At 42.6% G+C, this 23,581-nt stretch overlaps 1 protein-coding gene across 6 annotated transcripts in view; it reads left to right on the top strand.

Annotated features, from left to right (window-relative positions):
* Window positions 1–23,581, top strand: part of LOC129187758 (protein mono-ADP-ribosyltransferase PARP4-like) — an 85,264-nt gene that overhangs the window by 49,460 nt on the left and 12,223 nt on the right. For 5 of the 6 annotated variants that reach the window (XM_054787418.1, XM_054787421.1, XM_054787417.1 and 2 more), the window contains 11 exons: window positions 3,157–3,227; window positions 5,568–5,755; window positions 8,486–8,585; window positions 8,675–8,845; window positions 10,050–10,130; window positions 10,197–10,277; window positions 10,348–10,443; window positions 10,508–10,639; window positions 10,719–10,778; window positions 13,195–14,606; window positions 20,470–20,536. In XM_054787418.1, the coding sequence (XP_054643393.1) occupies window positions 3,157–3,227; window positions 5,568–5,755; window positions 8,486–8,585; window positions 8,675–8,845; window positions 10,050–10,130; window positions 10,197–10,277; window positions 10,348–10,443; window positions 10,508–10,639; window positions 10,719–10,778; window positions 13,195–14,606; window positions 20,470–20,536 (2,459 nt within the window). The remainder of the gene's footprint in view (window positions 1–3,156; window positions 3,228–5,567; window positions 5,756–8,485; window positions 8,586–8,674; window positions 8,846–10,049; window positions 10,131–10,196; window positions 10,278–10,347; window positions 10,444–10,507; window positions 10,640–10,718; window positions 10,779–13,194; window positions 14,607–20,469; window positions 20,537–23,581) is intronic. The other variant, XM_054787422.1, reaches the window with a different exon arrangement.

The following is a 23,581-nucleotide window of genomic DNA, read 5'->3' as shown; positions in this document are numbered from 1 at the left end:
ACTTTCTCATTTTTCCAACAATTCTATTCGATTCCAGACAGTCCATTGTCATGTTACTTGCTGGATAGGTAGCCATCATTCAAATGATCATTTACACAATGATCATGAGGTTGAGAATTTCACATGTTCCTGCAGCCATGTGACCATCTGTTAGCGACACCAAATAAAGCATGGGATCATTAAAAAGCCGCACGGTGGTATAGTGGTTAGCACGTTGGCCACACAGTCACAGTCTGGAGATCGGGAATACCTGGGTTCGATTCTCCCCTGGGGCATTTCTGTGTGGAGTTTGCATGTTCTCCCCGTGTGTGCGTCGGTTTTACTCCACATTCCAAAAACATGCATGTTCGGTTAATTGGTGACTCTATGAATGTGAGTGAATGTGAGTGTGAATGGTTATTTGTCTATATGTGCCATGTGCCGTTGGCTGGCGACCAGTCCGGTGTACTCCGCCTGTCGCCCAAAGTCAGCTGAGATAGGCTCCAGCATACCCCCGCGACCCTAATGAGGAGAAACGGCATAGAAAATGGATGGATGGATCATTAAAAACTGCTACCAACAGCAAACTAATCGTGGTTTCCTACAAAGACACTTTTATCATGTTTTTATTATCTTGTTCTTTGTGAATTGTGAATTTTGCATAATTGGCAAAACATAATGTACATGTTTTGTTTTTGTTTTATTTATCCGGATATTTCAAGTCAAGTGTATCTTTCGGAACGGTGTTACGATGCATACAAACCGGAAAAAAAAGTATTTTTAGCGCATGAGTGGGAAAGCACTGCTCCAGTATCTCATTGATAACATAGCTGGTTAGCTACGTCAGCGAGTGCAGCTTGTAGGGCTGAGATGTCATCGCGCGTCAACACGAGTTGCCGATGTGAACCAAGAAAAGTTGTAGGAGACTGATGTATATACAGATGCGTCAAAATGTTACTCTAGTTTGATTCACTTTGTTTGGACTTATTTCAGGAGCAAAATGCGAACGAAAGGGTTGAAAAACGTAGTCGCACGTGTGCTCCCTTTTTGTTTCTTCTACTCGCACTATTTCTAGGTGCCTATGCGAGTGAAATGCTGGCACTGTACAGTCGCTCCTCCATCAGAACCATCAGCCATTCCCTCATCGTCTGTTTTCCTTCTTGTTCAGGCTGGATGGGTGAAGGAGTCACGTGATGACACACGCTGTACCTCGTCTTAAAGGGGAATGAACATAGCATACCAGCACACACGGTCAAAACAGACAAAAAATACTTTTATTTTCTTTTTTATTAAAACACCGAATTTACCGACATGGGCAAAATGACGTCAGTTATCGTAGTAAATTTTGGTCATGATAAATTTTACCTGCTAGGGCAAGCAAAAGCCAACACCTAACTATCAGTGAGCGTGTCACACAGTGAAATGAGCAGGAGTGTCACGAGACAGAAGGCTGGCTGTGCTTCCCAGCATGCTTTGTGGTACTTGTTTTGTGTAGGAGACACTGGAATTTAACAAAAAGGGACTAAGGGCAGCAATAGTGGCGACTACAGAGCATAATATCGACAGCTAAGGCCCAATAACAGCTGTAAAGGGAGGTTGCCTTAAACAAGGGCTGTCCAAAGTGCAACCAGAGGACATTTGCCGACCCCACGGTCTAAAAATATAATTAATAAAAAAAAAGTAAATAAAAACAATAACAGCAGTAACAGCAAAAATTGAAAAATAGCAGTAATTTTACAATAATAAAGTCCACATGTGAACAGAAAAACTTGTAATTTTTTTTACGAGAATAATATCGTAATATTATATATAAGGAATTGTAACATCATTTAGGTACTAAAAAGTTGAAATATTAAAGAAAAAAGACATTCCCTTTTTAAAGTCATAGTATTATAAATGAGAAACAAACAAGACAATGAATAAAGTTGTAATTTTTGGAAAATTAGCTTGTGAAAAATGTTATAATATTTTGAGTACGAAGCCAAAATACAGTGTTATGGGAATAAAGTCATAAATACAAAAATTATTTTATATTTACTAGGAAGCAGCAGAAATGGGGGGAAAAAACAGCTGTAATTTTACGAGAATAAAGTCAAAATATAAAAAAAAGACATTCTAATGAGAAAAATTATTATTATTGAAATTTTAACGAAAAAATAAGTTACTTTGTAAAACTTGCAATATTATAAGAAACACGCAAACTAAAAATAAAGTTGTCGTTTTTGGAAAAAGAGGTTGGGGAAGTTTTTGAAGTTTTATTATGGGAATAAATATGATAGTACTAACTCATTCAATACCAAAGACATATTTATACGAGAGAGTGTGGAGGAGTGTAGCACGCAGAAGGTTACACATTGTACGGAAATTTTTACACATGCACACGCGCGTGCACACACAGTTCCGTTCCAAATGTGAAAATTGTAAATAGTTCATGCTGTTGTATTGGTAAATAAGTTGTTATTTTGATGTTAAAAAAAAAAACTTTTTTGTGTTATGTTGGTGTAGTTGTTTAGACATTTGTGCTGTCACAAAAGCAAAACATTTGTGTCAAAGTGAAAGTTATGCTTGAAATGTATCGTTTCACAAAAAGCTGGTTTTCTCCTTTTTCTAGTTGGGAACTGATATTTTCCTGAAACTTACCTATGTTCTACTGCTGATTACTAAAGCACAGAAAAAGGTAGAAACAAACTTTACTTTTCTGCTGAAAGACGGGAGTCTATTGTTTCTTTTGGTAGGTTCCGTGTTTATATAGCCATACAACACAATATTCTGTGTGTCTTGAAAGATCTGTCAAAATTGTCTACAATTACCAGTACTGAAGGGGTTGTCCTTTGAAAAATGGCTGGAATTGGATAAGTTAATATCATAAAATAATATAATACAATAATGTTCCGAGAAGAAAATTTGCATTATTTAAGAAGAAAGTTGAAATAAATTTGGGAGTATGTGGCCCTCCCTGGTAAAACTTTGGATACCCACGCATCCCTTGCCGTAAACATTAAATGTAACTCTACTGCTTTCCCATGTCCCAGAAAAGATTAATTTAATTCCCAATTCTCTGAACTTTTGGGTGGAGGATTTTGGGGTGTCCACTGTATTCATGTATGTGTGATTGAGTGGGGTGTGTTTTTTTGTTTTTGTTTTTGTTTTTTTAATAATACTGTGTTGTCTTGTCAGATTACACGCAAGCTTTCGTGACAGCACTGCCGCTCCACGAAGCTCGACAGGCAGCAGAGGAGTTCATCCATGTCAGTTGTAACTACTGATGATCTTGTTTATGTTGAACTGAACTGTGACGTTATCATTCACTGGTGTTAAGACGTACACTATTTTCCAGACTATAAAGTCACTCTGGAGTATACTGTAAGTTGCATCAGTGAAGAAATGTGTCCTGAAGAAGAAAAAAACAGATATCCAAGTCGCACTGGTGGCATTAATTTAAATGTATTTCACAACATTCCAGAGCAAGAACAGTCACAAGCAAGTCCACCAAGCTCCCGTTCTCATTCCGCATCAATCACTCCTGTGAATTAGTCCAGAGCGCCCTTTCGTGGCTGTTGACGGTCACAGTTTTTCCCCTGGTTCAGTGTGTATAATTTTAATTGTAATAGAAGTTGAGAAATTGTATGAATGTACGTTTTGCACTGTTGGATCTTAAGGAGGTTTTAAAGTAGAGATTCAAAATTCAAAAAGAAGAAAGGAGACAAAAAAAATTTGAGGAAGCAATTTATTGCAACAAGAATTAAACTAAAAATCAGCTGATCAAAAGTTTAAGCCCAGAGCTTAAAAAAATGAAACCACACTAAAATAGAAATAACATTTTCAAGAAAAGGAGTGAGGAATGAGTAGCTGTGCTATTCTTGTTAATGAGCTGAAAAATGGGTTTGGGTATGCTTGATGCCACAGTTTCCAGGAGGCTGGAAACTATGGCACTGTTGCTCCAAGTGGCGAAGATGGCTTCACGGAGGACATCCACTGTCTAGAACTTATATCCATTTTTGCAAACTTCCCTTGCCATCCATCCCCAAATGTTCTCCATTGGATTTAGATGAGGGGAACACACAGGACGGTCTAAAAGAGTGAGCTTATTCCTCTGGAAGAAGTGCTTTGTGAAGTGCAGTGTTGTCCTGTTGAAAAAGCCAGTCATTACCACACAGACGACGAGGGCCTTCAGTCGTGAGGGATGCCCCCTGCAACATCTCCACATAGTCATTTGCCGTTTTATGCCCCTGCGCAACCTTCAGCTCCATTGTTCCATTGAAGGACCATGACGGAGCCCCCTCCACTGTCCCGTGTGGAAAACATTTCAGAAGGAATCTTCTTGTCATGCCGGTAACGTTGGAAGCCATCAATACTGTCAAGGTATAAAGGCATAAAACTTTCATCTATCTTTCAATGTCCCGTGTTTGGTGCTCTCCTGCAAATTCCAAACCTTGAAGGAGACCAGGTCTTTGAAGATGATGTTTCTTCTCTGGCAGATGCCTTCTGATGGTTATTGGACTGCACTCGGCACCAGTAACAACCTTCATTTGGGCCGAACATGTTCTTGTCGCTTGACAAACAGCCAACTTGATCCTCCGGCTCAGGGCTTGTGAAATCTTTTTGGGTCTACCACTTGATTTTTTTTGCTCCATAACCCTCAGGATGTTTGAAGAAGTTTGAAATGACTGTCTTACCGCGTCCGACCTCAGCAGCAATGGCACGCTGCGAGATTGCTTGCTTATGCAGCTCAGCAATCCCACCGCATTCAAAGGGAGCTGTCACGATCCATGAGTTAGCCTGCGTGACAGTTTAGTTTGTTTCCACTTTTATACCTTAGTTCCTGTTTGATGTTCTTATTTTGGTAGTGCTTCCTGTTTTGCCTGGTTTGTCTCCGCCTGCTTTGCTTTCTCCTTTATCAATTGCACCTGTTGCTAATTTGAGTTCTCCTTCTATTGAGTTGAGGTGCGTGGATCTCAGTTTGTTGTTGCATTGTTAGTGAAAGCCTGACACGCTACTGCAAACCTGTCGATCTTGAGTTCCTGCTGCTGCGCTGAAGCCATTATTATAACATACATTTTTCCTGCAATTGGTTCCTGCTTTCTGCATGCTGGGGTCATCGCCACAATGCCAAAGCCAAGACGTGACAAGAGCAAGCTTTTTTGCCTTTGGTATTAGGAGATCATGACAGTGTGAATACTTGACATTAAATCACATTCAATCCACATTTTTGCCAAGATTTTGCCTTTGAAAGGCTGTGTCCTTAAATGTTTGATTAGCTGATGAACAGCCTCTTTCACTTTAATGCTTCTATGCAATAAATTCCTTGCTCTAAACATTTTTTGTCTCACTCCCATTTCTTCTTTCTATATTTTGAAGCTCTACTTAGAACCTCCTTAAGGTCCAACAGTGCAAAATGTACATTTCAACTGGTCTTGAGATTTTGATCAGCAGTGTCTTTTCACACATTTGCTGCATGACCAGCCAAATGCCACTTATTGTCTGGAAAATACAGTAGGTTGTCATGCAAACTTGCTTCAGCTAAGCCAGACGTGGTATTACAAGACCTGAAATGTTATGAATAGAAAAATACTGTGCTCTGTTTTCAGGCTGTCTTGCCAGTGGGGGGCAGCACTGAGCTTTGGCGGCCCCTGCGAGCGCTCAGCCTGCTGCCTCCGTCGCGCGGCATCCGCAACCTGCTCCTGCTGTCTGACGGCCACCTCCAAGATGCGCAGGTCACCTTGCAGCTGCTCAGGGACAACGTGCAACACAGCCGCCTCTTCACGTGCGGCCTCAGGTCAGGAAGAATATGTTGTGTCTCTGCGGAGGTGGTATTGTGATGGTGATAGGCACCATGTCCTCTGCTGGTCTATGGTGAAGATACACTTAAGCTGTTGGGGGCATATTTTTGACTGACAAAGGATCCACATTTTGTTATTAGTTATGGTTATTTTGTGTGAATTCAATTTACTAAATTTAAATTTACTGCAACACCGGAAAGGGCCTGGCTGCTCAGTGCGATATAACATTACTTTGAATGAAATGTCAGTTACATATGTCGTATTTTAGCAAGTAGAACGTCAGCACAGTACCATGTAGGGCAGGGGCGTCCAAAAGTTTTCCACCAAGGGCCACACACTAAAAAAAATAAAAGGATGCACTAAGAAGTTTTAGATATTTCAAGACAAAACTGCAGCTCAGCATTGTGATATAGGTGAAAAACAGCCTAATTTTCCAGAAATTACAACTTTGTTCTCATATTATTGCAAAAAGTAATCTTTTTTCTTTAATATTTCAACTCTATGCGACTAAAATAATTTTTGTTTTCTCATAATATTACGGGTGTTTTCTTGTAAAACTATTTCTTGTTAGGAAACAACCTTTTTCTCTTAATATTTTTTCCTGTAAAATTACAGGCGTGTTTTTCCATTTCCCCCAACTATTTTAACTTTCTTCTTGTTAATTTTCTTCTCGTAATATTATGACTTTATTTCCATAATTCTTTTTAAAAAGTGTCTTTTTTTAAAAGATATTTAAACTCCCTGCTACTAAAATGACACTATTTTTCCTTATCATTTATTTGCAAATTTTTATATTTGTACTTTATTCTTAGAAAATTACTGCTTCCTTTTATGTATCGCGGACCAGTGAAAAAACAAATGGCCCCCAGGCCACACTTTGGACTCCCCTGATGTAGGGGACAGCTAAGCAACAACTGCTAAAGACTAGCATTAAAATGACCAGAGAAGCTTGCGAGTCCCGTAATTTCCAGACTATAAGACACTCAAAGAAATGCGTGATAAAGAGGAATAAAACAGAAGTGGCACTGGACAATAAGTGGCATGTACTGGTATTTACTGTGTGATGGAGCTGTCATCAGAGCCCCACTCTTAACATCATTCAATTCACAAGAGAAAAAGACGAAGCCAGTGGGAGGGGCCAATGTTTACACCTATATGTGTGACAAACTCAAGCTACGCAAGCTGAAATAAGTCACATTTTTTTAAGTATATGGATAAAGTTAAAACTTGTTTCATAAATGTCATAATGTTCTGGAAGAAGACCCTTTTAATACGTGACATGACGCCTCGATGCATCACGGTGTGTAGAAACGTACCAAACAGCTGTATTTTAACACCAAAACGTCATTTTTTGTATTCACAAATGAATGAAAATAGAGTCCAAGTCATACGTATTTTGGCCACTAGGTGTCGCCAAAAACACCCACCACTCCACTTTAACTTTAAGGCTTTAAGGAAAACAGCACTTTTTTGCAATTTTGCCGATCATCAACTATCCTTATGTGAAACATGGCCACACATTGATCCCTTTTCTGCACGTTCTAAAGAGAGAAAAACAGCTAGCATGTGGGACCTAACAATGCACGTAACGGGACACACCTATTTCGACTATAAAGCCCTAAAAAAGTCCTCCAAAAAGCACCAACAATGGTGTATTTACATGACTGACCTGTATATAAACCAAGCTACAGCGACATTGTTATTGTGGCAGCTAACAGGAAGAACTATTTTTTTGGTGTAATGACACAGAGCCACTACCGAAAAGGTAACGGGTCCACTTCAAAACAGTGCGATTGGACACCAATCTGTAGTGACTGGGCAAGCACGTGAACAACTAGGAAGCGACAACCAAATGATCTGTAAAGTATTAGCCCACATGCCATGTTTGTTTGTACACGGCTAGATGGACTGTGTGTACAGCGGTGATATCAAGCTCTATGTATCACAATCAATATCGTGGTGACTTACTCCATGGACGGTTGTCTGTCTGGTCCAGCTGGCCTGGCCTGGCCTGGGGCGTCTTTTCCCGTCGATTTTGGGTAGGTGGAAAAAAGTTTGTATCACTGCAAGGATTGTTACCGCTAACAATTCTTTGTTCGTTGTGATGCAGTCTCTCGGGAGCAATGTCCTCCTCGCCTTATACACCAAGCCTTTCCATCGATGGCAACACTGTATGCCACTCAGCGCATGGCTTGGCAAGCTCCACAGTTACACCACCAAGTCATGCCGGTCCTGACTCTGTCCCCTCACCCCGCTGTGGGCTCAGTGTCTAAAACCTGAAGTTCATCCTAAGTATATTCAGGCTTAGAAGTTAAGGTTCTGGATCCTCACTTGTCCAAAAGTAGTCGTCAGCGGCGACTGTGAAATAAATGCACCCGGGAAGGAAGATCCCGTAATGTTTCAAATGATCAGAGTATTTCAAAATACTGTGAGTATCACACGTTATCATGAATGTAGCTGTTACTGCGTGCTCATAGCATGTATATAAAACCATAAAACCTTGTTGAGGATATGTTTAGAGGGCTTTATAGTCAAAATAGGTGTGTCCCTTTAGGCGCATTGTTAGCTCCCTAATGCTAACTGTTTTTCTTACACCTTAACGACATTGTTCTCAAAGGTTCTATGATTGATGGTGACAGTTTCACCCTGCAACTGATACTGTCTTCAACAGGGAGCTTAAGTACGTTTAGCAGGTTTTTACCTTTACCTTTTACCTTTAATTTTAGCCCGACAGCCAATCAGCACATGCTGAGAGCCCTGGCTCAGGCCGGGGGCGGAGCCTATGAATATTTTGACACCAAAAGCAAGCACAAGTGGACGGAGAAGGTGAGAATAAAGGTCACTCTCGTACAAGATGCTGACTGACAATGCTAAATGACCGCTCTTTTTTTGTTGTTGTCACGTCTCGGTGGCAGGTGGCGTGCCAGTTGCGGCGCATGGCGTCTCCTGGCTGCAGGTCCGTGTCGGTGAAGTGGCATCAGTTCAGCTTGTCGGCGCCCCCTCCTGTGCAAGCTCCCAAACAGCTCCACGCACTCTTCAACGACTGCCACACGCTGGTCTATGGCTTTGTGCCGCACTGCACACAGGCAGGTTACCATGGCTTCTGTGAGTCACTTCTGGTTGTGGGATGTCACAGATTTAGTTGATGCATCAAAACACTGAAAGCGTCATCAATCATACAAGATAGAATGGAACCTTTAACCTTAAATAGTCCAGTGGAAATAGAATTTATCCATTGCAGGCCATCATAAACCCTTTACTTCACCCAAGTAATGTTTTAAGTTATATTTAAGTTAGACCTTCTTGTTTTTTTTAGGCTTCTTGTTAAATTATATTTTTAGAATGTGCCGCAGACCAATAAAAAAAAAAAAAAGGAAAAGGACCTCTCCTGGCTTATCATAACCACACAATGACTCTATATTATTTCTCAACCCGCACAGGTATCATATCATTAGATTTGCACATTACTTACAGACACATAGTCCCTAAGGCAGAAGCGCATTAGAAAACAAAAAGCGTCCAGTATGCTCTGTATCATTCAATTTGTGTGCCTAACTGTGCCACAAGCTCAAATTAATGAATTATTACGGCCACTAAGTGTCGCCAAAAACAACCACCACCTCACTTAGAAAACCTGCTCATGACTTTCTAAATGCGATTTTACCATTATTAGAGCTCTCTAGACATGAAACTTTACGCTCATTTTACCCAATATAGTCGATATAATCAGAAAATAAGACATTTAAGACATAAATAACATGTAAGACGTGGACAGGAAGTGACATCGTGGATTCAGAGTTGAGATTTAGCAGGAGTACGGCCATGTTCTTGTGATGATAATGACTATTATTATTATTGTGCTTGTTGTGAGATAAATAATTATAAAATAATAGCCTGTCATTGGCAGTCAAGTCCGGTGTGTGTTGCTAGTGACACCTAGTGGCCAGTGTAGAATACAGTTCATCAACATTTGTAATGCCTCAAACTGTGTTTAGAACATTTGTATGCATGAAAATGCTTAAATCTGCATTTTTTTGGACGTAGGCCGTAGTAACCACGAAACAGCCATCATTTATTCATTGATTTTTTCGAAATCGCGATAGGGTGTGCGATGTTGGAACCGCAATGGAGCAAGGGATGACTGTATAAGTCGCACCTGGCTATAAGTCACAGCATCAGCCAAACTATGAAAAAAAAGTGTGACTTACAGTTGGGAAAATCACTTGCATCAGGGCATGTTTTCTTTTCTCTGGTCACATTAATCGCTAACCTCCTAAATACTTGACGCAGGCCACCCTGCTGGGCGAGCTGAGCGGCCAGGAGCTGAGAACCGTGGTGTCAACTAGCGAACTGCAGACGACCAGTGGCACGGTAACCCTTACAGTGAGCTCCAGAAGTTGGTGTCTGTACATTAAGGTGTGTATTTGCATGTTTCAGTTTCTTCACAAGCTGACAGCGAGGGCTCTCATCAGAGACTACGAGGACGGCAGCTTGGATTGCAACCAAGTCGAACATGAGGTGCGTTTCTTTGGCAGTCACGTCATGAATCAGTCAAATGGAGATGACGTGGATTTCTATGTCTCCCCAGGGGAAGAAAACCCAGCTGAAATCTTTCATCGTTGACTTAAGCAAGGAGTACTCCATTCTGTCTCAGTTCACCAGCTTTGTGGCCGTTGAAGAAAGGGTTGGTTCTCACTTTGATTGAGCGGCCATCACCACACATTAGTCAAGTATTTTCCACCTTTTAGGAACCGGGTCAAGCAGAGAAGGCCTTCACAGACATCCCCAAGTTGTTGGCCGAAGAAGACGTGGACTTTCTGCCCTACATCAGCTGGACGTCTCATCAGAGCAGCGTGGAAGAGGAAGAAAAGGATAGCGACGTAAATGCCGCATGAACTTGGTTGTTCATTTTTATTATGAGCCTCTTTGTAAGTTGCTTTTGTCTGCCACTTCTTGCAGGGTTCACAGTCTGGATCAGACGCTCTCGTTTGCGAGTTGTCTCCCCAGTATGAACCCACGGTTTGTCTCGACTTTTTTCTTACGGACTTATTCATCAGCACACTTAGTGGCTCGCTGGCTGCAGCATTAGGCACTCATTAGCTCTCAGCGTGATGCACTGCCAACAGTGGCCCAAAGAACAGCCCAGATTAACAGCCCTGCAGATCTGTATACAGTGGATACCTGCACTGGTCTATTTTTTTCCCAAAATAGACCATTTTTTCCATAGAAAACACATCTCATTCACCAAAGGTTGGTGATAATTTATGAATACGTGATAATACAGGTCAAACTTACAGAATACCATATTTTTTAGCACTATAAATTGCATTTTTTTCATAGTCTGGCTAATCCTGCGATTTGTAGTTTCAGGTGCGATTTATATTGCAAAATATACATGTGCATGGATCAGATCAAGGGTACCCCAGTGTTACATTTAAAATTTGAAACTGGTGGAGAGACCTTGGTAATGTTATCAACACAAACTTCAAACATTGCAAAACACACACCCAACATACCAGAGCTCGAGACGTCTTCCATTTCCCATAGCAACCCTCCGAAGTTCACTCTTTCTTAAATGTAAAGTACATAACTCAGTGTCCACTCGGTGTTAGACTTTTGTTCAAATAATCTTATTTTACTCTTTTATACACAAAAAATTACTTTAGTTGCAGAGTTGAGTAATTATTCCATGAGTCTATATCCCATTGTAATCATCACGGGGTTTGTTTTTCCATGGAATTATGTTCTTCAAAACTTTCATTGGCAGGCGGACACAAAGGTAATGTACTTTTCACTCATGATTACACAACAGTTATAGAATAAAACACATTACAAACCAATTTCAGACATCATTCTTTAATTCTAAGTAGAAATCATGACAAAATGATCAGAGAAAATATTGTTAATTTCACAACAAAAGGAGACATGCTTTACATGTAACATTTCAATGTCCAAATATAGACACTTTTTACAACATAGCCGTGCTAGCGCAAAATAAAAACATGAACAGGCTTAATTTATGGTTTGGTAAGCTTCCTCACTCTATAAACGTCAGTGATAGGGATAGTACACGTTGTTAGAACAACTATTTCAAATACTACTACAAAGGGTACCCTTGATCTGAGCCATGCACATATACAGTATTCCCTCGTTTATCGCTGTTAACTGGTTTCAGACCTGACTGTTGATTGAATTTCCGTGATATATGAATCAAGGTTAATAAATGGAATATTTTTGTTTTTGCTGCATAGAAAACCTGTTTAAAACCTTTTAAATACCCTATAATCACTTTTACACTCATAACCAAATATAGTGAACATAATATTATACTGTATTGTAAGAGAAAATATGACAGAATTGAGACATAAACAAGTCGCTACAAAAGGCAGCATGTTTAGAAGCCATCATGGTGTTTACAGAAAAGTTGTCAGAAATCACTCACTCACAAGAGCAAAGATACTTTCCGCTGTGCAACAGCAAGGTAGGACGCACATGTGAGAGACACAACACGTGAGTGGATGCTGCATGATGGTGAGCCAATCAGTGCGAGGATGCTGAACAATAACTTCCTGTACTGTATAGTATGTGTACCCAGGCCTTGTATTTAGCATTTTATATGCTTAAAAATACTTTTTTTAAGCCAAGAATACATCAAATTTGCTTCAATATGCCTTGTTTTGACATCCACGAAACAGCATGATTCCTGAAAAACCATGGAGTAGTAAGGGAGTGATAATTAAACCGTGATATTGTGAGGGATTACTGTATAATTGAACATGTTTTTAAATGTTAATGCATACTGAATGACATGAAGAAAGGAGTGAACATTCCCGTCGACAGCCGTGAGAGGGCGCTGTAGGCTTGTGACAACTAGAGTCCCTGTATATAGAGAGTTACGACAGCTGAGATTACGCCGCCGTTTGTGTGACATCCTCATCAGCTGTCACTTTTCCCCTGCTTCATCCCCTGAGCCGGGCTCTGGCCAGTTTTTGGTGTTGAAATAAGTAGTGTCTGGTTGGCTGGCCTGTCAACTTTCACTTGTTTCCCAGTGTTGACATGCTACTCTTGGGACATTGGGCATCCTACTATTTTTTTCCCCAGAGGAACTGATGGAAATAATCTCTCTGCTACCTTTAAACCTGCATTAACTGTACAAGTGTTAAGTAACAATCTTATCTGACACATAAGTGTAAAAAGAAGTGAACCGCTGTAATGCTTGAAAACCATTAAAAGCGTGCATGTTAACATTGATAACAAATTTCACAAAAACGCTGCCACCTCCACCAAAAAAACTCAGAAGAAAGGCTTTTTTGACTCCAAAATAGAGGTTCCGCTGTCCTGTAAGAGGAGAAAGCCCTCACTGTTATTGCACATGCGCTGAATGAGAATTTAAAAGAATTTGAAGCTTGTCTTTTCTCTGTTCTTCTTCCTGTAGAGCCCCTCTTCTTCTCTGTCATCCCCACAAATGTCGCCAGTCTATTCACTGACGGCTCGTAGGAGGTTGAAGAGGGCTGCGATGGAGAGAGAGGCAGCTGTTGTGATGATGGATGCGGAGTCCAGCGGGACAGAGACGGAGGAGGAGGAGGGCGAGGAAGCCGCTGTCCTGATGAAGCAGGCGGAGTTCATCGAGATGGAGGAGGAGGCCGCCGTCCCGATGGAGTACATGGAGTCCAGGGAGACGGAGGAGGCCCCCGTCCTGACGAAGGATGCAGAGTCCAAAGCGACGGAGGAGGATGAGGAGGATGCCATAATGGGCTTTGGATTGTTTGACGACGAAGTAGCCCTCCCTGAAGCTTCATTTTCCAGCGGAAGAACCAGGCACAGTAGCCTTGGTGGATCATTTGATCTTGCTTCTCATCCTCTTCCTCCTCCTGGAACCACAGATCCAAATGCAAAAATATTTCCTAAATGTTTTGGCTTACCAAGTGCAAGTATCCAGCATGATGGGTCATCGGATGCCTCTCCTCTTCTGCGTGGAACTCAAGAAGCTAACCAGTTTCAATTCGGTATGCCCCCTAAACCCCAACCCATCCACCCATCCCGTGACTCTCCTCCACTGCCTCCTCCTCTTCTTTGCGGAGTCCATTCATCCTCAGATGCTCTTTCAGGACCTCCTCTGGCTCCTTTTCGTCGTAAAGCCAGACATCCAAATGTTAACCGACTTCAATTTGGCATACCACCTGTCCATCCGTCCTTTGATGCTCCTCCACTTCCTCCTCCTCCTCCTCCTCCTCCTCCTCCTCCTGGAGCCACAGATCCAAATGTCAAGGAATTACTTTTAAATCTCGGATCAGTTCCGCCCCCTCCGCTGCCACTTGGCCATGGAACCCTGCAAGGTCTGTCTGTGACTCCCGACTGTTATGAAAAAGCAAAAGAAACCAGCATCCAGCACAGTCAGTGGGCTCCTCCATGTGTGGAAGTCATGGAAGCAAATGTAAAGCTCCAACAGCAGCAAGTGGGAAAAGTTGAAGAGACGTATGAGTGGTTTGGTGGCTTTCTTGTCGGACAAGCATCGGCCGGTGTATCGACTCCGATGACTGGCGCACTTTTTGGAAGCAAAGCACCTTCAAGCCAAGGTTTTGGTTTTGGTTTTGGGGGTTCTTATAATGTGTTGTACAGTGCACCATTCACATGTAGTTCACAAGCAGGACTTGCTCAGCAGCTCAGCAGCCAAAAAAGCCAGTCTCAGTTCCAGTCTTCAGACCAATCTGCTGAAAACGAGTCATCGGCAGGTTTTTCTTTTGGGGGCCGAACTGCGATCAAATCCCCACCCTTTTTGTGGAGAACAGCGGCCGGCTCTGCAACGTCTGTGCCAAGACCCGGAGCTGTCCTCAGTCAGATGCCGTGGTGAGTCTCAAATCACGAACGCTTTCTAGAAACAGAGTTGAAAGAAGGTAACATCAGAGCCGTAACAGAGCAAAGACCACGCATGTGTAAAAGGATTGGCTTTCTTACTGATGTCAATCGAAACCGATATAGGCAGCAGCGCTTGCCCTCAAACTCGTGTCTGGCCATATCTGGTGTTTCCTTTACTGTGATGCCACTGGATGCATTTCACAAATAAACAGTACTTGTGCAGAGGCAGTCTGCCTCACTTCCGCGTCGGGGGGGGGGACATTAAATATGGCCACATATGCACTCGGTATCTTTGTTGAATTCCGCTGCATGCGGTTGTGTGAGTGTGAATGATGTGATGCATGAAGACATGAAATAGTTGAAAACAAGGCAGTCAAAGAGCCGTGAAAGCTTATCTTCCGCGTCGGACGTAATGAATGTAGCAGATGAAAATAACGCTTCTAACATGTCTCTCTCCATGAATACACTTTTGTATGCGTCCTTCATCACTTCACTGCGCTCTTTTCCCATGGGGGTGTCGCGTATGAACATGAATTTGTTGCAAACAATGGAATCATGTCACGCGTTCCAATATGGCTGGAGCAGACTTCATCCCCATCTTCTTTTTCTCTTGCAACAAAGCGGGCTTTGTTATCTTGGTGGTATATTTATGAGGCTTTTTGAATACGTGGACACCTGTACAGTTGGAACATTTTGATCAGGGGTGTCCAAACGTTTTACTTAAAAATGAAAGGATTCTAGGACCACTTTGAGATTTTGTAATGCTGAGGAATTAGATATATTTCAAGAAAAAAGTGCTTCTCAGCTTTGATAGGTGAAAAAGCCTATTATTAGTATCAACTTTGCTATTTGCTATTTTTTTCCCATTTTGCTGTTTTTTTTTAAATAATTTTCCACATATTCAACTTTCTTCTTCAGTAATCTTTGTAATTTTTTTAAATCGTGACTTTATTCCCATAATATTTATGTCACGATGTGGCTTACGCCAAAAAGGTTGGAACCCGTTATGCAGACTGACACAGCGCTAGTAAGAATACTGTTTATTACACAAAGTAATAAATGACAACAATACAAAAATAACTACAAAAAGATAACTAAGGAACACAGGGCTTGAGCCAAAAAACTACAAGGAACGAAAAACACTGCAAGGCAGGAAAAAGGGGACCAGCAAGGGGGACCAGTTGGGAGCCAAGGAATGAGGAACAGGAAGCAGGGTTGGCAAGGGAATAACTGGCGACTAGATCGTGGCTAGGCAGAGGTATATATGGGGAGCAGCAGATTGATCACAGGTGACCCTGATTACTCATCAGTGCAGCCATGACACTGCAAGGACAAAACAGAGGCGGCAGCAGAGTGCAACACAAACACAGAACATGACAGTACCCCCCCCCCCCCCACAAGTCGCCCCTTGGCGGCATACCTGGTTTGTCGGGATGGAGAGAGTGGAAGTCGCTGATGAGTGTTGGGTCCAGGATACAGGAGCGGGAGACCCATGAGCGCTCCTCCGGTCCGTACCCCTCCCAGTCGACCAGGTACTGCATCCCCCTACCCCTCTTCCTCGAGTCTAAAATGGCCCTTACCGTATACGCTGGGAGGCCATCGATCATCCGCGGAGGAGGCGGAGGCTCAGCAGGAGGACACAGTGGACTGGAGGATACTGGTTTAAGACGGGACACATGGAAGACGGGATGAATCTTGAGCGATGCAGGTAACTTGAGTCTGATGCAGCTGGGCTGATGATGGATTAAATCGTGTATGGTCCCACGAATCTGGGTGCCAGTTTCCTATTGGTGTTGGCTAAGGGTAAGTCCTTGGAAGATAACCATACTTCTTGGCCGGGTTGATAGTTCGGGGCCGGGGTCCTGTGACGATCTGCCAACCTGCGGTTGCGAGTTGTAGTGCGGGATAGGGCTGCTCTGGTCTCACGCCAAATCCGGTGGGCCCGGCGGATGTACTGATGGACAGAGGGAACAGCTACTTCTCTTTCTTGAACTGGAAACAAAGGTGGTTGGTATCCAAGGGCAGCTTTAAAGGGTGACATGCCTGTGGCTGTGCAGACGAGTGAATTGTGGGCATACTCGACCCAGGGGAGGTGGGTGGACCACGAAGATGGGTTGCGATGGCAGATGCACCTGAGAGCGGCCTCCAAGTTCTGGTTGGCCCGCTCAGTCTGACCGTTAGTCTGGGGACGGTATCCTGAGGATAAGCTCACCAATGCTCCCAATGTCTTGCAGAAGGCCTTCCACGCTTTAGATGCAAATTGAGGGCTACGGTCCGACACAAGGTCCATAGGGATGCCGTGTAGACGAAATACATGTTTGACCAGCAGGCGGGCTGTTTCCATAGAGGATGGCAACCTGGAATGTGCAATAAAGTGTGCCATTTTAGAGAATCTGTCCGCAATATTAAGTGTGACCGTGTGTCCTCGGGATGCCGGCAGGCCTGTGATGAAGTCACAAGGGCGGGACGGGACTGGGAGAGGTTGGAGCAGTCCTGCCGGCGACTGGTGGGAAGACTTGCTTCTGGCGCAGACTGAGCAGGCGGCGACGAAGGCTTTGACGTCTGACAACATGGAGGGCCAACAAAATCTTTGTGCCAGGATAAATCTGGTGCGTCCAACTCCTGGATGGCAAGCCAACTTAGAATTATGTCCCCATTGTAACACCTCTGACCTGAGACCGTCGGGCACGAACAACATATCCTCCGGGCAAACGTCAGGAATGGTAGTCCCGGAGTTGGCCTTTCTCTCCACCTCCCACCGGAGAGCCCCCAACACCCGAGCCACGGGCACGATGGTGTCCAGGGTCTTGTCTGCCTCCGCCGGGCCGTAGATCCTGGAGAGCGCATCAGGTTTGACGTTGCGGGACCCCGGCCTGTAGGTGATAGTGAAGTCAAATCTGGTTAGGAAGAGCGACCAGCATGCTTGGCGTGAATTCAGTCTGTGTGCTGATCTGATATAAGCTAGATTCTTGTGGTCAATGAAACGGTGAACGGTTTGGCTGCGCCCTCCAGCCAATGCCTCCATTCCCTCAGCGCAAGAACGATGGCCAGCAGCTCTCTATTCCCCACGTCGTAGTTTCCCTCTGCTTTGGTAAGGCGACGCGAGAAGAATGCACACGGGTGGAGCCTCTGGTCAGCCGGGGATCTCTGGGACAGGACCGCTCCCACTCCTGTATCCGAGGCGTCAAACTCAACGAAAAATTGAGCAGAGGAGTCAGGGTGAGACAGTATAGGGGCTGAAGTAAATAGCTGCTTAAGTCTACAAAATGTTCTTTCGGCCTCAGTGGACCATACAAATGGTTTATTAACAGATGTTAGCCTTGTCAGAGGTTCGGCAATAGAAAATTCCGGATAAACCTCCTATAGAAGTTGGCGAACCCCAAGAACCTCTGTAAAGGCTTCCTTGCTGTCGGAGATGGCCAATCGACCACCGCCTGAATCTTGGCGGGATCGGCTCGAAGTTTGCCGCTCTCCACAATGTAACCCAAAAAAGACACAGAATTGGCGTGGAATTCACACTTCTCAACTTTGACGTAAAGTCTATTTTCCAATAATCGAAGTAGGACTTGACGGACTTGTCGTACGTGTTCCTGCAAATCATGAGAGAAAATCAAAATATCATCGAGGTACACAAAGCAATTCTTATTGATAAGGTCACTAAGAACATCAATAATGAGATTTTGGAAGACAGCTGGAGCGTTGGTTAATCCGAAAGGCATAACAAGGTATTCGAAGTGCCCCAGGGGCGTATTGAAAGCTGTTTTCCACTCGTCTCCCTCCCGAATCCGGACCAGGTGATAAGCACATCGAAGATCGAGATTGGTGAAAAATTTAGCATTGTGCAATTTAGACTTTATTTCCATAATTGTAATAACTTCTTTCCAACATAATTACTCATAAGAAGTACGGCTTAAATATTTTTTTTTTCTGTAATATTTCAACTCTATGCTACTAAAATTTCGTAATTTTTTTTCATAATATTACAATGTTATAACATTTTAACTTTTTCCGCAACCTAATTTTCCAAAAATTTCAACTTTATTCTTTGTTTTGTTTGTTTTTCATAATATTAGGCATTATTACAAGTAGTCCCCTGGCCCCACTTTACACAAAACCTTTTTTTTTTTTTGCTTGTTTCTTGAACATGTTTCCCTTTATGATGGACTATCTTAGCAACATCTTTTCCCAAAACTCACTTGACGTCTCGCCACAAATACATTCGTTTGCTTGAGCTGGTGCCTACTGCAACCACATGTGATGTCATGTGCAACCCAGCAATAAGCTAAATACTGAAACATGCAATGTAAGTTACAGAAAAAGTGCCATATTTATTTCAAACATTTAGTCAAAACAAAATAGCCATTTCTGTGTCACAGTCAACTAAAATAACATTGCTATCAACAAGTAAAAGAGGTTATTCTTAATAAATCCACAAATAACAATTCCATTAAATATTGCTGGCAATGATAATTTGTAAAGCTGCATATTTCTACGTGGCACAAACTATATAAGAACAAAGTAAAGCGCAAAGTATGAAGCTAAAGCAACCAGTGAAATTATAAACGATGACACTGAGGGATTCTTCCATGAGGTGTGACATTAGATTCCAAGTATTAAAGGAAGACGCCTGACTTACTTGCCAATCATCATTGAAAACTAATAATAGAATGTAGTCATTAATTGATTACTGTAATTTGCGGTTTATAAGCCACTACTTTTTTCTCATGCTTTCAACCCTGCGGCTTATACACTGATGTGGCTAATATGTGCTCACGTCCGTGTGCTTCCGAGCAGCACGCTCATCATAGAGAACACGTGGAGAGATGTCGGGAGTTTCATGCAGTAAATTGTAATATCAAATGTGACCAATAGATGTCGTGGTATCCTCAGTAATGTTGAGCAAATGTCTGAAGAAGAGTCATTTACGTCCGTCCGGTATTCTGGCATGAGAACATGGCAGCACACCGCGGCTGCTCGAAGACTGTTGCTGGGCCACGCCAGGGGTCAGACTCAACATGAATGCCAGGAGGGGGCAGGACACACATTAATTATTCAACTACAGTACTATAAGAATGAAAACTAATTCACACATGCCTCCGTTTACGATCGGCCATCGTTTCAACAGATTGAGACTGGCAGTTCCCACCAGATGCGTATCATTTAGACAATATGCCAGTCATTTAGTTGCTTTCCACCGTGTTCTTCTTAATGATATACATGACCTCAAATGACTGAAGTGTCAAAGTATCCATATTTTCACGAGATAATCAATTTTAGAGCGTAAAGGTGCGGTATCGGAGGTACTGACATTTCAGTATCGATCTGCACGTAACTAGTTGGCAGATCTGTTAGTGTCTTTCGGCATGCATGAAACCTGGTGCCAGCACCTCATCATACAGTGGTTTGTACAAATACAATAATTCTGAGAGAAAATAATTGAGAGACGCTGCTTCATGCAAATATGTTAAGCGTGTCCCAAAAAGATAGACAATGACCGTGGTGGGACTGGGATATGAAGTCTGAACACCAGATACTCGTGCCTTCCATCCTGTTGTGTTAGAAGCAATTGTCGCTGGCAAGCAAGTATGGTAAGCGTCACTCCGGCCGCTGGCGTCAGGTACCAACCCGATGGTGGGACGACGTGGGAAAGTTGCAGAAGTCACCCGTTTCACTGGGTTCTGCGTTAAAAGGCAAAGGCGGATAAAAGTCCGACTTCTCTAACGGCTTTGGTGCAACTGTTTTGCAGGATCTCTGTGAAAGAGGCGCATGTTAGTGATTAAAATGTCCGATGCAGTGTAAGGCGCGTGTGTGGAACGTCACATGTTAATCACATGTTGCTATCATGTGTTTGCAGGAAAGGGGTGTCAGCAGGTGGCCAGAATCTGTTGAAATGGACAAAGATCTTCGAGATGCAGATTTCAGTAAGACACCTTCTGCACATTGGCACATTTTTTTAACGATACGATACTAAGTAAAATATCACAGACACCAATGCCAGTACAGCAACGAGCCGTTAAATAATGTACTATTTTAGCACTGTCTAAACTAATCAAAAACCCTGATTGCCTGTTTTACATGAACTACAGTGCCAGTCAGTGCTTACACAGAAGATCCTTGGGTTATACGCCACTTCTGTTCCTAACTCCTAAATCAATTCCAGTTTGCTAGGGATGCCATCCATCAGTATCAGCCAATTTCCATGGCCAAGTGTGTGATACTGTAGGCATATGCCGATCAGTGCCGATCACAACAATCAACCACCTTCTATGTTCGTGTATTTTGTCATTTAGTATAATTTTAACACGTAGCAACACGTAGTATCGGTACAGTTCAAGTCAACAAAATGACAGAGGCCAAATTTCTCCACCATTTTCACTCTGTCCATCAGTTATGTGATATGTCTTATTAATGAATGTTTTATTAATAAACATGACGGAAATTCTCAGGGGTTTCCAAACTTTTGCATACGACTGTATGTGTTGACACATACAAGCTATTACGACTTATTAGGTTATGATATTCACGTCAACATGTGGGAAATGTACTTGTATGGCGCTATCTGCTTACACATTAGTTAGACAGCTGCATAGCCATGTGAAATACCCACTAAATCTACACGACTGCGCTGCCAGATGTGGAACTCGCCTATTATTAGTAAAAACAATGTGCATATTTAAGTAAATCATATGCATTTTTTGCCCAAGTGAAGCATTTTCAGGTGTAAAAATTGTTCCATTAACTAAAATATAAATACAGTCAAACCTGTCTTAGCGGCCAACTTTATTGAACGGCCACCTGCCTATAGCAGCCACTGAAAAATCCCCCCCAGCAAATTTACATGTTATAGACCCTGTGTATAGCAGTCACCTGTCCAACGCGGCCAGCGGCCCCCCATTTTGTCTCCCTTGGTCAATATCTGACCGCATATAGCGGCCAAATTACCAACTCAAGTAGAAGCTTCATGCACGAAAAAGTTTTGTTTTTCAATCAATGAAGCCGTCGTGTGTAGACTTTAATTACTGAGTCCTAGCTCAGTCACAATCATTCACAAGATCCACACAAACTGTCAGTTGTTCCACATAAAAAAGCCGTCTTCTTTTGAGCTTGCTATTTCCTGGTCAAACATGTAACTTTAAGAGCATTTGCACCAAAACATTACCGCAAAGTAGGCTGGGAACAGGACGTGCTCCCAGTGACGATACAATAAAAAAAAAAAAACATAAGCAAAGAAGGAAACTTCTCCTGTTGCTTCTGCCAACTTTGTTTATTGAACGCGGCCACCAGACAGCAGCTCAGAACACACACACATCTCTCAGCATCGTCTCTCCTTCCTGCTTGCCCACAAGGCAAAGGTTAAACAAGCCCCACTACATAGCTGTCCAGCCAATGCCTGTAAGAAATGACACCGTTTATTTCCTGGTGTGCACTGGTCAATACTGTAATGCCGCTTGTTGTGGGGAAGGAGAGACTCACGTCGCCGATGCACTTTAATGGCTTTATTAACAGCGGAGAACACTGCAGGACTTTACATCCACGCCAACATAAACACACTTCCCAACTCTCTCCAAACTCACAGCTAGCACTGAGCCTAGCTCTCCTGCTCGGGACGCCCACCGTCACTTCCCGTCACTTCCTGATGAACTAAAGCTGTAAAAAGTAAAATATTAAAAACAAGCGTAAGACATTACGAGCACAGCTTTGTTCTGTGGGTCGTGGATATATTCTATCAGTTATTATTAAGCCTCTAGCTTCCTTTTCGTAAGTAAAAACCTTGGCTATGATTGCACTACATTGTCATGTAGACCTACAAAGTACACTTGGAAGAACAAGAGGTGAATAAATGTATTGAAACTGATGTGAAACTGATGAGGGGTAGGATTAAATAAGCTTTGCTTCTTCCTACTCCTTTTTGAACAGGCAAAATTGTGAATTGTACTATGTGATGTGCTACTGTTTGACTCATGCATGTTCAGGATTAAAACCATGAACCATGATAATAACAAGCCTAGTAGTAGTGTACAACTTTTATCCACAGTCCGCAGTGCCCTCTACTGATCAACATTATTATTTAAAAAAAAATGTCCCCCTTTTTTTTTCTTTTTTTCCTCTACTGGTTAACATTCAAACTGGACGCCAACCTGTCTATAGAGGCCACCTGTCTATAGTGGCCACTTTTGCAGACTCCCTCTAGTGGCCGCTATAGACAAGTTTGACTGTATAAGCCATTAAGACCACCATTGAACTTGTGTATGTAGTATTCTACATTGGTCACTCGGTGTCAGTAATTGTTTGGTGTGAGAATCACCAGACTTGATCTCAGAAACAGGATGTTAATGCAGGTTTAAATGATCTCACAACTGGCACAATAATAATACTCAGAATAATAACACAGGTTACTGTTGCCGCTATAGCGCACAACAAGCTAAAACTCAACTCATAACCCCCGACATCACTTCCTGTCCACCAACAATTCTGCTCCCCTACAAGGAGAACTGTCTTTAATGGCTTATTTTCTCTGATTATATCAACTATATTGGGTAATAGGAGTGTAAAGGTAACTTTAGTGGTGTTATGTCATGTCTAGAGGGCTCTAATAATGTTAAAGTGTATTTAGAAGGTGGTTAACAGGTTTTCTATGTCATAACTCTGAATATTCCATTTCTAACAATGGAATTGTGGAAATTCACTTATCACGGTCAGGTCTGGAACCAATCCGCAATAAACGAGCGATTACTGTAATCCATGTCATTGGTATCGGCCGATGTCACTCATGGATGATCAGTATTGGAATCGGCAGCAGAAAACCCTGATCAGAGCACCCATACTGACGACAAATGAGGAACGGGTACCTCTGCACGCTCTTTCCAGCGACCGCAAAGCAGCTGCACATCGTGCCAAACAGGAAACCGCAAACCAAAATAAGAGCACAAAACAGGCAGCGAGGCAAAAACTTAAGGAAAAGCAAA

The sequence above is a fragment of the Dunckerocampus dactyliophorus genome, chromosome 9 (genome assembly GCF_027744805.1).
Source record: "Dunckerocampus dactyliophorus isolate RoL2022-P2 chromosome 9, RoL_Ddac_1.1, whole genome shotgun sequence".
Taxonomy (NCBI): Eukaryota; Metazoa; Chordata; class Actinopteri; order Syngnathiformes; family Syngnathidae; genus Dunckerocampus; species Dunckerocampus dactyliophorus.
Note: the sequence above shows the minus strand (reverse complement) of the source record. Positions and strands in the feature narration are given on the sequence as shown.